This window comes from Saimiri boliviensis, chromosome 11 (assembly GCF_048565385.1).
Source record: "Saimiri boliviensis isolate mSaiBol1 chromosome 11, mSaiBol1.pri, whole genome shotgun sequence".
NCBI lineage: Eukaryota > Metazoa > Chordata > Mammalia > Primates > Cebidae > Saimiri > Saimiri boliviensis.
In genome coordinates, this window is record NC_133459.1 from 22192810 (window position 1) to 22208368 (window position 15559).

The window sequence follows — 15559 nt, forward strand, 5'->3', positions numbered from 1 at the left end:
GTAAAGGCTCAGTAAAAGTGAGCCGGCTTGTATGACCAGAGCACATGGTAGCTCCATTAATTGAGTTAACTCAGTTAATCCCTATTACATGACCCTGCAGACTTCCTTTGTTGTATCACCTGCAGTTATCTTTTTTATTGACTTATTGGCCCTCCTGCAAGCAGATAGAGACTGTAAGCCCCATGAGACAGGGGCACAGTCTCATTTATGGCTGGGTACTCAGGACCCTGCACAGAGCCTGGCTCAGGTTTATGAGATGAATGGGTCAGTGAATGGCTCGTGGATACTTTGTCTTAAAAGTATTAAATGAGGCCAGGTACTGTGGCTCACGCCTGTAATCCCAGCACTTTGGGAGGTCAAGGTGGGCGGATCATGAGGTTAAGAGATCAAGACCATCCTGGCCAACATGGCAAAACCCCATCTCTACTAAAATACAAAAAAATTAGCTGGGCATGGTGGCACACGCCTGTAGTCCCAGCTACTCAGGAGGCTGAGGCAGGAGAATTGCTTAAAACCAGGAGGCAGAGGTTGCAGTGAGCTGATATCGTGCCACTGCACTCCAGCCTGGCGCCTGGTGACAGAGCGAGACTTTGTCTCAAAAAAAAAAAAAAAAAAGTATTAAATGAAGACATATTTAACCAATATCTTTCGTTTTATTCCATCTTTGGTCTCAAATAACTACATTAGAATTCCTCTGCAGGCCGGGCGCGGTGGCTCACACCTGTAATTCCAGCACTTTGGGAGGCCGAGGTGGGTGGATCACAAGGTCAAGAGATCGAGACCATCCTGGTCAACATGGTGAAACCCCATCTCTACTAAAAATACAAAAACTAGCTGGGCATGGTGGCACACGCCTGTAGTCCCAGCTACTCGGGAGGCTGAGGCAGGAGAATTGCCTGAACCCAGGAGGCGGAGGTTGCGGTGAGCCGAGATCGCGCCATTGCACTCCAGCCTGGGTAACAAGAGCGAAACTCCGTCTCAAAAAAAAAAGAAAAAAAAAAAGAATTCCTCTACAATCCTCCTGCCACCAACAATTTCTCTTGTCAGCTGTTTTAGGCTACTCTGGGAGGAACCCAGCCTCCCTAACATGAAAAATGGGTACCCTGAGATCTATTTTATTTTTTTGAGACAAAGTATTACTCTGTCACCGAGACTGGAGTGCGGTGGCGCGATCTCAGCTCACTGAAACCTCCACCTACCGGGTTCAAGCAATTCTCTTATCTCAGCCTCCCAAGTAACTGGGACTAGAAGCACCTGCCACCATGGCTGACTAATTTTTGTCTTTTTAGTAGAGACAGGGTTTCACCATATTGGTCAAGCTGGTCTCAAACGCCTGACCTCAGGCGATTCACCTGCCTTGGCCTCCCAAAGTGCTGGGATTATGGGCGTGAGCCACCGGGCCCAGCCCCTGGATCTTTAAAAGCATGGGGTTATATTCTAGCTGTGGTCAGTGGACTGGAATGTCAGCCCCACACCTGGCATACAGGAAGGGCATTTTTATGTTACAGGGGTGTGGAGGAGGTAAGGGAGCTGAATTGAAGGGAGATGGGGAACGGTTTGGGGAGGTATACAATCTTTGTGAATATCTCCCTTTTTCTTAGAGTTAGGTTGGACTAGGACATTGCCTGCTTCAAGCAGCACCCCCAGGACTGCTGCTGGAAGTACTTCAGAGGTTCAAATTTTCTGAAGATTTTTATGTCTCAAGCGATCCCAGCCTCCTCTGTATTTCCAGGAACCTGAGGTTATAGGGGCTGTCGGTGGGGATTATTAGGATATCAGAGACGGTCCTCACCCAAACAACAGGATGCCCTGAACTGAAGGCTTGTCATTTATCTCTGAAAGAAGCAAGTCAACACCCTTGATCCTCATCACAGCATAATTCTTGGTCCTTAGTGGCAAGGGTGACCTGAAATGGGGCCTTTCCTAGCTCCAGAACCAAGGAGGCCTTGACGATTAGTCAGGAAGAAGACCTGGCTGTCCATCCCATCTGATACCCTGACTTCCCAAGAGAACAATCCATTCTTCTCAGATTTCTCCCAAGTTGCCCATTGCTGGACTTGGAGGCTCTCTCTGGCTCCTGTGGTCTCTGGAGGATGGAGGCGCGACGCCTGACCTGACCGACTCGTACCGAGCCTGTCCTAGGCCCTTTGTGTCTGGCTCACTTGGCTACTCCTCGTGGGCCCTACCCATCCAACAGACAGTGTACTAGTAGGCACGGCCAGGCTGCCTTCCAGGAGTCAGTCCTACCACTCATCAGCAAAAAGGGGTCTGTGTCTAGGTGCCTGAGGCTTGTCTAGTAGGATGAGAGTGCCAAGACCCCTCTCTCTCCTCCTGGGAGTGAACTGGTTTCTGACTTGAGTTGTTTAAATTGGGAAGTCGCCTCATCAGCAGTGGGAGCGGTCTAGATCTCTGGAATCTGGCCACGGAGTGACTTTCCCATCAGCCTCTGTCTCTGTGACTGAAGACCTCGGGGCTTCTCCTTTTGTCTCTGACCCAAGGTCCCTCACGCGCTTCTTCCAGCGTGCCAGGCAGTGATGGGCAGAGGAGCGGATCTCCCCACTCCGCAGAGCGTAGATTACAGGGTTGACCATGGAGTTGACGAGGCACAGCATGGAGCAGAAGGCGAAGGCCTTCCTGACCTGGTCGCTGAGTGTAGCAGCCAGGCTGTGGACCATGAGGGCCAGCACTGGGAACCAACAGATGAGGAGCACAGCCAGCACCAGCCCCAGGGTCTTCGCCAATCTCACGTCCAGCCTCATTCGGGCCATTCCTGGCACCTGCCTGTCCTGGTGCCCAGCCAAGCTGGCGACATGCTGATGGGCCTTCCAGAGAACATGTCCGTAGGTGTAGATGATTCCAGAAAAGAGGAAAGCGATGAAGAGGAGCCAGCCCAGCAGGTAGTCATTGGGGATCAGTGGGAAAAGCTCAGAGCAGGGCCTAGGACAGCAAGTCCATCCCATGAGGGGCAGGTAGGAGACTAGAGCTGAGAGGACCCACATGATGCCCAGGGTCACCAGTGCCCTCCCACGGGTGAGTAGAGCTTTGTAGGAAGGCGGGTAGCACAGGCAGAGGTAGCGGTCAACAGCGGTTAGCAGCAGGCTGCCCACAGAGGCTGTGAAGGTCATGGTCACGCTGCCAATCTTCAGCAGGAAGACAGTCTTGGAATCCATACCATGGAAAACATGGAAATTCACAAAGCTGCCTACAAAGACCACACTGGCCAGGAAGTCAGCTCCAGCCAAGCTGCCAATGAACAGGTATGAGGGCTTCCGACGGAGCCGGTGGGAGGACAGGATCAGATAGAGCACAGCCACGTTCTCCAGGGCGCTTAGCAGGCCCAGAAGAGTGCACAACACTGCAACAGCTATCTTCTGGGGGCCACTCAGGATCATGTAATCCTTCATAGGGTTGGAATCCAAGCCATCCATGGAGCCATTGGCTATCTCTGTCACCCGGCATCCCTCCATGGGGTGGGCCCTTCAGATTCCACTGAGCTTGTCTAGAAGGCTTTGCTGCAGTACAATGAGAAGAAAATAATCTTTTTCAGTAAGCGCAAGAATGATCTCACCTGATAACTGACTGTAGCCAGACTGCTACCTGGATGGATGGATTCTACGTTTGAAAATCAGTTTCTGTTTTGTTCCCCTGTATTTTGCCCTTTCTCCATCCAAGCGGGAAGCCAGATCTGTCCTGGCTGCCTCAGGAGAGGGTATGTAAGAATGCAACGAGCAGAGGTGACCTGTACATTTTTGGGCCTTTTGTTTTCCAAAAGACTAATTCTAAGACTTCCTTTTGAAGCGAGGGAAATCCCAAACGGTCAAAACAAAGTGGAAATCAAAACCAAGAAGAAATAGAATCAGAGTGATAAGGTTGAGGTTTTTTCTTTTTTACATTTTGTTTTGTTTTGTTTATTTGCCAATTTTGGGAAGTAAAGTATTGAAGTACTATATGCAGATGGGAGATATTAATTTGGCTTCATACCAAGTGATGGGAAGATAAACTACAGAAGATTAAACATTTTATTTATTTATTTATTTATTTATTTTTATTTATTTTTTTTGAGATGGGGTTTCGCTCTTGTTACCCAGGCTGGAGTGCAATGGCGTGATCTCAGCTCACTGCAGCCTCCGCCTCCTGGGTTCAGGCAATTCTCCTGCCTCAGCCTCCTGAGTAGCTGGGATTACAGGCACGCGCCACCATGCCCAGCTAATTTTTTGTATTTTTAGTAGAGACGGGGTTTCAACATGTTGACCAGGATGGTCTCGATCTCTTGACCTCGTGATCCACCCGCCTCGGCCTCCCAGAGTGCTGGGATTACAGGCTTGAGCCACCGCGCCCGGCCCCATTTATTTATTTATTTGAGACGGAGTCTCACTATGTCGCCCAGGCCAGAGTGCATGGTGCGATCTTGGCTCACTGCAATTTCCGCCTCCTGGATTCAAGTGATTTTCTTGCCTCAGCCTCCTGAGTAGCTGGGATTATAGGTGCACACCACCATGACTGGGTAATTTTTCTATTTTTAGTAGACACACGGTTTCACCATGTTAGTCAGGCTGGTCTGGAACTCCTGATCTCGTGATCTGCCCTCCTCAGCCTCCCAAAGTGCTGGGATTACAGGCGTGAAGCACTGCGCCAGGCCTATTTACTTATTTTCAAGACACAGTCTTGCTTTGTTGCCTAGGCTGGAGTGCAGTGGCATGATCTAGGCTCACTGCAACCTCCGCCTCCCAGGTACAAATGATTTTCCTGCCTCAGCCTCCCAAGTCTGGGACTACAGACGCCCACCACACCTGGCTAATTTTTGTACTTTTAGTAGAGGCCAGGTTTCTATAACTCGATCAAGAGAGTTGCAGATGGGCAAAAGAAAAAGACAAGAAAAAAAAAAAAAAAAAAGCCAGGCACGATGGCTCACACCTTTAATCCTAGCACTTTGGGAGGCCAAGGTGGGTGGATCAACTGAGGTTAGGAGTTCGAGACCAGACTGGCCATGGTGAAACCCCATCTTTAAAAAAAAAGAGACCAGGTTTCACCATGTTGGCCAGGCTGGTCTCGAACTCCTGATCTGAGGTGATCCACCCACCTCAGCCTTCCAAAATACTGGAATTACAGGCTTGAGCCACTGCACCTGGCCAAAACATTTTATACTAGATAAAATATAGAAGCCCAGTTAAATTTGAATATCAATAATAAGTAACTTTTTAGTATATGTCTCAAATATTGAAGAAAAAATCCTCAGGAACCTAAATATTATATGGTTTATTATTAGAAAGCAAACTAATCATTTATTTAGAGCAATTCACTTTATGAATAGGTTGCATAGGAGTACCACATATAAAGGCCTGTGAAATTTGAGCTCACAATGCAAAATGCATAAGAAAACATGAGCAAGCCAGGCGTGGTGGCTCACGCCTATAATCCCAGGACTTTGGTGGGGCCGAGGTGGGCAGATCACTTGAGGTCAGGAGTTCAAAACCAGCCTGGCCAACATGAGGAAACCCCATCTTAAAAAAAAAAAAAAGAAAGAAAGAAAACATGAGCTAGAGTTAGGAGAAACGTCAGACAGTAGAATCACACTTTCAAGAACTTCGTATAATTCTTAGGTATACCTTATAAAAATACGTTTGATATGAAAACAATAAAGAATTAAAAACATGAGTACAGAATGACAGATTGTTTCTGCGTAGATCTGAAAAAGATTCAGGTAGAATTTCTGGAAGTGAAAAATAAAATCATTGAAAAAAAATCCTTAAGGGATGAGTTAAAGAGCAAAACAGAACAACTGAAAAGCATTGATCTAGAAAGCAGATTTGTGGCTGGGCGTGGTGGCTCATGCCTGTTATCCCAGCACTTTCAGAGGCTGAGGCAGGTGGATCACCTGAGGTTAGCAGTTTGAGACCGGCCTGGCTAACATGGTAAAACCCTGTCTCCAGTAAAAATACAAAAATTAGGCTGGGTTTGGTGGTTTATGCCTGTAATCCCAGCACTTTGGGAGGCCAGGGTGGGAGGATCATTCAGTCAAGAGATCGAGATCATCTAGGACAACATAGTGAAACCTCATCTCTACTAAAAATGCAAAAAAATTAGCTAGGTGTGGTGGTGTGTGCCTATAGTCCCAGCCACTCGGGAGTCTGATGCAGAATTGCTTGAACCCAGGTGGCAGAGGTTGCAGTGAGTCGAGATTGTGCCACTGCACTCCAGCCTGGCGCCTGGTGACAGAGTGAGACTCTGTCTCGGAAAAAAAAAAAAAAAAAAAAAATTAGCTGGGCATGGTGATAGATGCCTGTAATCCCAGCTATGCAGGAGGCTGAGGCAGGAGAATCACTTGAACCCAGGGGGCGAAGCGATCTGAGATCCCACCACTGCACGCCAGCCTGGGCAATAATAGTGAAATTCTGTCTCAAAATAAAAAAAGAAGATTGGAGGAAATTTCTCACAATGCAGAACAAGGAGAGGAAGAGATGGAAGATAAGAAAGAGAAGTTAAGATCCAGGAATGCTGATTTAGTGTAGTGAACTAAAAAAAAAAAAAAAAGAGAGAGAAGAAAGAGAAGTTAAGAAACAAAGGATTGAATAAAAAGGTTTGTATCGGCCGGGCGCAGTGGCTCAAGCCTGTAATCTCAGCACTTTGGGAGGCCGAGGCGGGTGGATCACAAGGTCAAGAGATCGAGACCATCCTGGTCAACATGGTGAAACTCTGTCTCTACTAAAAATACAAAAATTAGCTGGGCATGGTAGTGCGTGCCTGTAATCCCAGCTACTCAGGAGGCTGAGGCAGAATTGCCTGAACCCAGGAGGCAGAGGTTGCGGTGAGCCGAGATCGCGCCATTGCACTCCAGCCTGGGTAACAAGAGTGAAACTCTGTCTAAAAAAAAAAAAAAAAATCACCGGGCGCGGTGGCTCAAGCCTGTAATCCCAGCACTTTGAGAGGCCGAGGTGGTTGGATCACAAGGTCAAGAGATCGAGACCATCCTGGTCAACATGGTGAAACCCCGTCTCTACTAAAAATACAAAAAAAATTAGCTGGGCATGGTGGCGTGTGCCTGTCATCCCAGCTACTCAGGAGGCTGAGGCAGGAGAATTGCCTGAACCCAGGAGGCGGAGGTTGCGGTGAGCCGAGATCGCGCCATTGCACTCCAGCCTGGGTAACAAGAGCGAAACTCCATCACAAAAAAAAAAAAAAAAAAAAGCCAGGCGCGGTGGCTCAAGCCTGTAATCCCGGCACTTTGGGAGGCCGAGGCGGGTGGATCACGAGGTCGAGAGATCGAGACCATCCTGGTCAACATGGTGAAACCCCGTCTCTACTAAAAGTGCAAAAAATTAGCTGGGCATGGTGGCACGTGCCTGTAATCCCAGCTACTCAGGAGGCTGAGGCAAGAGAATTGCCTGAGCCCAGGAGGCGGAGGTTGTGGTGAGCTGAGATCGCGCCATTGCACTCCAGCCTGGGTAACAAGGGCGAAACTCCGTCTCAAAAAAAAAAAAAAAAAAAAAAAAAATCACAGAGAACCCCAAGCAGATTTTTTTTTGCGGGGGACAGAGTTCCCAGGTTCAAGTGATTCTCCAGCCTCAGCCTCCTGACATAGCTGGGGCTACAGGTGTGCACCACCATGCCCAGCTAACTTTTGTATTTTTAGTAGAAATGAGGTTTTGCCATGTTGGCCAGGCTGGGCTTGAACTCCTGGCCTCAAGTGACATGCCCACCTTGGCCTCCCGAAGTGCTGGGATTATAGGTGTGAGCCACCATGCCAAGAACCAAGCAGCATTTTAAAAAACATATTCCATATTCATGTATATCATATAGCATACATATCAGAATACCAAAGACAAAAATATAAGGCAGTAAGGATGAAAAGACAAATGACCTGTAAAAGAAGTATAGTTAATTTTAAAAGAAGATTTCTGAGTAGCAACAATAGAAGCCAAAAGATAAAGAAAAAACTATTGTTTTTTCTAGAATTTTATACCTAGCTAAACTATCATTCAAGAATGAGGTCTAAAAAATTTTAAAGAAAATCATTTGCTAACAGATCTTCACTGAAGAATCATCTAAAGATGTACATTTTAGAAGGAACTTCAACCCAAAGGGAAGAGAAGAAGAATAGCTAGCAAGTAAGTTGACAAGTATGTGAGTAAAGAAAAGCAAATGCTTTCACAAATCGACAATGATGATAGTGAGTAATTTAGAGGGTATGCAAACAAAGTGGAGAGTCAGGCACACTGGCTCACACCTGTAACCTCAGCACTTTGGGAGACCTAGGCAAGTGGATCATGAGGTCAGGAGTTCGAGACCAGCCTGGTCAACATGATGAAACCCTGTCTCTACTAAAAATACAAAACATTAGCTGGGCATGGTGGCGAGTGCCTGTAATCCCAGCTACTCAGGAGGCTGAGGCAGGAGAATTGCCTGAACCCAGGAGGCAGAGGTTGCAGTGAGCCGAGTTCGTACCATTGCACTCCAGCCTGGGTAACAAGAGTGAAACTCCATCTCAAAAAAAACAACAACAAAAAAATAGGATCTTGTCATTCCTCTGTCCCAAACCCTGCATAGCTCCCTAGTCCAGTATGTAACAGTTAAAGTCCTTAGTGTTCTTGTCCCTTCTATGATCCTTCCTTTGGTGACCCAGCTTTAGCCACATTGGCTTCTTAATCAGTCTTCCCTCCAGCCTCAGGACCTTTGCACTGGCTCTTCCCTCTTCCTGGATCACCTTTCCCTCAACATTTACTTGGCCTGCTCACATGTTTAAGTCTTTGCTCAGATCTTACTTTTTCAACACCTACCCCGACTATCCCATGTAAAACACGAACTCATCCCAATCTCTACCTCTTTTGGTTCTCTTTACACTGACCTATTCTTCATTTTTTCCATACCACTATCACCTTCTAACATATATAATTTATTATTATTATTATTATTATTATTATTATTATTTGAGATGGAGTCTCACTCTGTCACCCAGACTGGAGTGCAGTGGTGCGATCTTGGCTCACTGCAACCTCCGCCTTTTGGGTTCAAGCAATTTTTCTGCCTCAGTCTCCTGAGTAGCTGGGACTACAGGCATGTACCACCATGCCCCGCTAATTTTTGTATTTTTAGTAGGGACAGCCTGTCTACTAAACCTCGTGATCCGCCTGCCTCGGCCTCCCAAAGTACTGAGATTACAGGCATGAACCACCACAGCCAATCTCTTATTTTTATTTATTTATTTATTTATTTATTTATTTATTTATTTTGAGATGGAGTTTTAGTCTTGTCCAAACTGGAGTGCAATGGCACAATCTTAGCTCACTGCAACCTCCGCCTCCCAGGTTCAAGCAATTCTCCTGCCACAGCCTCCTGTGTAGCTGGGATTCAGGTGCTTGTCTCCATGCCTGGCTCCTTTCTTTTTTTTCTTTTTTGTATTTTTAGTAGAGATGGGGTTTCACCATGCTGGCCAGGCTGGTCTCTGGTCTCAAACTCCTGACCTCAGGTGATCCACCTGCCTAGGCCTCCCAAAGTGCTGGGATCACCGGTGTGAGCCACTGTGCCTGGCCTATAATTTATATATATAATTTAAATATAAATTAACATATAACATATTTAAATATAAATTAACATATAACATAATTTAAATTATATTTATAATTTGTCCTACATAATTTACCTATGTTTTACTGTTTGTCTGTTCCACTAGAATATAAGCTCCATGAATCAGGAACCTTTGACTGCTTTGTTCATTGAAGTATCATGAAGGCTTAGAATAGTCTTTGTTACGTAATAGGCACTCAATAAATATTTGTGGAATTGAATTTAATTCAAATTGAGCAGCAAGCAATTTTAACATTTCTTTCTCAGAAATTGGTGGAGTAAGCAGAGAACATATTATAAAGATGTGTAATATTTGAACTTAAAATGAACAAACTTTTCTGTTTTTGAGACATGGTCTTGCTTTGTTGATCAGGCTGCAGTACAGTGGCACAATAATGGCTCACTGCAGCCTCTAACTCCTGGGCTCCAGCAATCCTCCCACCTCAGCCCCCTGAGTAGCTGGGACTACAGGCAAGCACCATTAACTATGCCTGCTTAATTTCAAAATTTGTTGTAGAGACAGGGTCTCACTTTGTTGCCCAGGCTGGTCTTGAACTCCTGAGCTCAAGTGATCTTCCCATCTCAGCCTCCCAAAGTGCTGGGATTATAGGAGTGAGTCCCTCTGCCTGGCCAACAAACTTAATCTATTAGTCATATATGGAATTTAGCACTCGATAATTGAGAATACACATTGATTTAAAGCAAATGTGGACACTTACCAAACCTAAGTCCTAGGTGAAAAGTAAATTTCAAAAAACATAAAATGATCTTGTAGTATAAAATTGTATTCTGACCACATAAAATGTATTTAGAAATTAAGAATTAAAAAAATATGGCCGGGCACGGTGGCTCAAGCCTGTAATCCCAGCACTTTGGGAGGCCGAGGCGGGTGGATCACGAGGTCGAGAGATCGAGACCATCCTGGTCAACATGGTGAAACCCCGTCTCTACTAAAAATACAAAAAAATAGCTGGGCATGGTGGCACGTGCCTGTAATCCCAGCTACTCAGGAGGCTGAGGCAGGAGGATTGCCTGAACCCAGGAGGCAGAGGTTGCGGTGAGCTGAGATCGCACCATTGCACTCCAGCCTGGGTAACAAGAGCAAAACTCCGTCTCAAAAAAAAAAAAAAAAAAAAAAATTACTGGCCAGACATGGTGGCTCATGCCTGTAATCCCAACACTTTGAGAGGCCGAGGCAGGCAGATCACATGAGGCCAGGAGTTTGAGACCAGCCTGTCTCTAGTAAACCCCATCTCTACCAAAAATACAAAAACTAGCCGGGCCTAGTGGTGCACACCTGTAATCCCAGTTACTGATGCAGCTGAGGCAGGAGAATAGCTTATACCTAGGAGGTGGAAGCCGCAGTGAGCATCACTGCACTCCAGCCTAGGTGACAAAGGGAGACCCTGTCTCAAAATAAGAAAAAAGAGGGCCGGGCACGGTGGCTCACAGCTGTAATCCCAGCACTTTGGGAGGCCGAGGCAGGTGGATCACGAGGCAGGCTGGTCTTGAACTCCTGGTCTCAAGCAGTCCTCCTGCCTCAGTCTCTGAAACTGCTAGTATTACAGGCATGAGCCACCATGCCTGGCCCATACTATTATTTTATAAAGTTTAAAGATATATGTAGGCCGGGCGCGGTGGCTCAAGCCTGTAATCCCAGCACTTTGGGAGGCCGAGGCGGGTGGATCACAAGGTCAAGAGATCGAGACCATCTTGGTCAACATGGTGAAACCCCGTCTCTACTAAAAATACAAAAAAAATAGCTGGGTATGGTGGTGCGTGCCTGTAATCCCAGCTACTCAGGAGGCTGAGGCAGGAGAATTGCCTGAACCCAGGAGGCGGAGGTTGCGGTGAGCCGAGATCGCGCCATTGCACTCCAGCCTGGGTAACAAGAGCAAAACTCCGTCTCAAAAAAAAAAATAAATAAATAAAAAAAAAAAAAAAAAAAAAAGATATATGTATTTTTAAAACTTCTTTAAAAATGAAAATTAAGAATATATATATACAAATAGATTTTTTCTTTTAGAGACAGGGTGGGGCTGTCGCCTAGGCTGGAGTGCGGTAGTGCAATCATAACCCACCGCACCCTTGAACTCCTGGCCCAAGCGATCCTCCTTCCTCACCCTCCCAAAGCTCTGAGATTACAGATATGACCCACTTGTACCTGGTCTGACCTAATTTTTTTTTTTTTTTTTTTTTTTTTTAGACAGAGTCTCACTTTGTTGCCAGGCACCAGGCTGGAGTGCAGTGGCACAATCTTGGCTCACTGCAACCTCCACCTCCCAGGTTCAAGCAATTCTCCTGCCTCAGCCTCCCTGGTAGCTGAGACTACAGGCGCATGCCACCACGCCCAGCTAATTTTTTTTTGTATTTTTAGTAGAGACGGGGTTTCACCATGTTGGCCAGGATTGTCTTGATCTCTTGACCTCATGATCCTCCTGCCTTGGCCTCCCAAAGTGCTGGGATTACAGGCTTGAGCCACCGCGCCCGGCCAGTCTGACCTAGTTTTTTAAGTATGAGAACTGGGCTGTGCTATAAGTATGGCTTGTCTGAATTGAAATGGGCTATAGTCAGAAAACACAAACTGAATTTCAAAGGTTACATAAAGAAGAATATAAAATATCTCAATAACTTTTTATAGTGATGACAAGTTGAGATGACAACATTTTGGAATATATTGGGTTAGACAAAAATTTGTTTCACCAGTTTCTTTTTATTTTTAAATTTTATAATGTGGCCATGGAAAAATTTTTAATTACCCATATATCTCGTTATAGCTTTGTGGGACAGCGCTAGACCCCAGGAGCCCTGCCTGCCAAAGGTCTGATCAGAACTCATTCCCCGGTCAGGCTCAGCTGGATGCCTCACAGTTCCAAACAGTCCTGCTTTCTTGCCTCCACACCTTTGCCCCAGGGGTCTTTTCCCTTGTCCACTTCCCTCGTGACCTTCCCTCTGGGCTCATCTCCCGCCCAGTGAAGACTTCGAGGATCCCGCAGTCACACCGGAAGTGCCTGGCGCTGCACTAGTCTTTCCCCTCGACTAGAACACTAACCATGCTGACCAACATTTGAATGCAATTTAAATTCCACAAAATATTTTTCATAGCCACCATCTAGTTCTGTTTTATTTATTTATTTATTTTGAGACAGGGTCTCCCCCTGTCACCCAGGCTAGCCCCAAGCACGATCTCAGCTCACTGTAAACTCCGCCTCCCAGGTTCAAGTGATTATTGTGCCTGAGCCTCCCAAGTTGCTGGGATTACAGGCACACACCACCACACCTGAATGATTTTTGTATTTTTAGTAGAGATGGGGTTTCACCATGTTGGTTAGGCTGATCTCGAACTCCTGACCTCAAATGATCCGCCCACCTCAGCCTCCCAAAGTGCTGTGATTATAGGCATGAGCCACTGTGCCTGGTCAACCAGCTAGTTTAATCCCCACAATTCTGTGATATTAGACTTATGGTTATTGTTATTTCATAAATAATAAAAAGCTTGGCAATGTTAAACCACTGGGCGGAGGCCACACAGCTTGTCAAGGTCAGGAACGAAGGTTTTATTATTTCTGGACCTTTAGTGGCTCGGCACAATGCCTGCTGTATAGTAGGTGCTCAAAAACTATTAATTGAGGCTGGATGCCGTGGCTTACATCTGTAATCTCACACTTTCGGAGGCTGAGATGGGAGGATCCCTTGAGCCTGGGAATTGAAGGCTGCAGTGAGCCATGGTCATGCCACTGCACTCCTGCCTGGGTGACAGAGAAAGACCCCATCTTTAAAAAAAAAAAAAGAAAGAAAGAAAACTACTAAATAATGAAATCTACTTGAATGGAAAGGGGCTGTCTTGAATAGCGTAGACCCCAAGTATGAGTGTGAGGGAGTTGGGAACAAATCACGTAGGTTTAAATCCTAGCTAGTGACCTCATAAAAAATTCCTAATGCCTTTGTCTTCCCATTTCTTATCTATAAAATGAGTTTTTCTGAGGATTTAGATAAATTACTATAATACATGGAAGTGTTCATTGTTGCCATTTTGTTATTATTATTCTTAGGCATATCTTCAAATGGGGCTAGTTCACCTACTCCATGAATTTGTTAAGAATAATATGCTGGGCCGGGCGCGGTGGCTCAAGCCTGTAATCCTGGCACTTTGGGAGGCCGAGGCGGGTGGATCACAAGGTCGAGAGATCGAGACCATCCTGGTCAACGTGGTGAAACCCCGTCTCTACTAAAAATACAAAAAATTAGCTGGGCATGGTGGCACGTGCCTGTAATCCCAGCTACTCAGGAGGCTGAGGCAGGAGAATTGCCTGAACCCAGGAGGCGGAGGTTGCGGTGAGCCAAGATCGTGCCATTGCACTCCAGCTTGGGTAACAAGAGTGAAACTCCGTCTCAAAAAAAAAAAAAAAAGAATAATATGTCTCCAGGCGCAGTGGCTCATTCCTGTAATCCCAGCACTTTGGGAGGCCGAGGTGGGTGGATCACGAGGTCAAGAGATCGAGACCACCTGGCCAACATAGTGAAACCCCGTCTCTATTAAATATAAAAATTAGCTGAGCGTGGTGGTACGCGTCTGTAGTCCCAGTTAGTCGGGAGGCTGAGGCAGGAGAATTGCTTGAACCTGGGAGGTGGAAGTTACAGCGAGCCGAGGTCGAGCCACTGCACTCCAGCCTGGCACCTGGTGACAGAGCAAGACTCTGTCTTTTTTTTTTTTTTTTTTTTTTTTTTTTTGAGATGGAGTTTCGCTCTTGTTACCCAGGCTGGAGTGCAATGGCGCGATCTCGGCTCACCGCAACCTCCGCCTCCTCGGCTCAGGCAATTCTCCTGCCTCAGCCTCCTGAGTAGCTGGGATTACAGGCACGCACCACCATGCCCAGCTAATTTTTTTTGTATTTTTAGTAGAGACGGGGTTTCACCATGTTGACCGTGGTTGGTCTCGATCTCTTGACCTCGTGATCCACCCGCCTCGGCCTCCCAAAGTGCTGGGATTACAGGCTTGAGCCACCGCGCCCGGCAAGACTCTGTCTTAAAAAAAAAAAAAAAAAAAAAAAAAAAGAATAATATGCCTGGGCCAGGTGCGATGGCTCACACCTGTAATCCCAGCACTTTAGGAGGCTGAGGCAGGTGGATCACGAGATCAGGAGTTTGAGACCAGCTTGGCCAACATGGTGAAACCCCATCTCTACTAAAAATACAAAAATTGACCAGGCATGGTGGCATGTGCCTGTAATCCCAGCTACTCAGAAAGCTGAGGCAGGAGAATCACTTGAACCGGGGAGGTGGAGGTTGCAGTGAGATGAGATCGAGTCACTGCGCTCCAGCCTGGGCAATATGGCAAGAATGTGTCTCCCCTAAAAGGATAATATGTCTGGCACATTGTAAGAGCTCAACAAATGTCAGTCCTTATTATAACCCAGTGACTTTAAAATTTTTAAGAGGATAGGCACTTTTTACAATCTGCGTAACTGTGGTTTATAAAACAGGTAGATAATGGCCCTGTCTAGAAGCCAGAGGTTCTGACTCCAAAAGGGATTTCTCTCTGTCCAAAGGGAAGACAGGGAGCTCGGTTTCCTGTAGCTCTGTGTGTCCTGATTTTGTCTTTTTTTTTTTTTTTTGAGAGAGTTTCCCAGGCTGCAGTGCAGCAGGGCAGATCTTGGCTCACTACGAATTGCGCTTCCCAGGTTAAAGTGATTCTCATGCCTCAGCCTCCCAAGTAGCTGGAATTACAGGTGTGTGCCACCACGCTTGGTTAATTTTTGTATTTTTAGTTGAGACAGGGTTTTGCCATGTTGGCCAGGCTGGTAACCTTTGCTGAGTGTTGTCAAGGTCATACCAGAGCTCAGACAGAAAACAGCGCCAGCTCACTGCTCCAACTTGGGCACTAGTGACAGACAGTGCAAGCCTTTCTCAGCTCCCACATCCCCACCTAGCTACTTCTGGATGTTTTCAGCTCAGGAGGCTAAGAGGCTCCCTGCACCCCTGCTAGGAACCCCCTGCC

General features: G+C 46.4%; 1 protein-coding gene across 2 annotated transcripts in view; it reads right to left on the reverse strand.

The window, feature by feature from the left end:
• Positions 1 to 598: 598 nt before the first annotated feature.
• CNR2 (cannabinoid receptor 2) overlaps positions 599 to 15559 on the reverse strand; it is a 40078-nt gene continuing 25117 nt past the window's right edge. For both annotated transcript variants that reach the window (XM_003934868.3, XM_074380273.1), the window contains one exon: positions 599 to 3512. In XM_003934868.3, the coding sequence (XP_003934917.1) occupies positions 2385 to 3467 (1083 nt within the window). In that variant the 5' untranslated portion in view covers positions 3468 to 3512 and the 3' untranslated portion in view covers positions 599 to 2384. The remainder of the gene's footprint in view (positions 3513 to 15559) is intronic.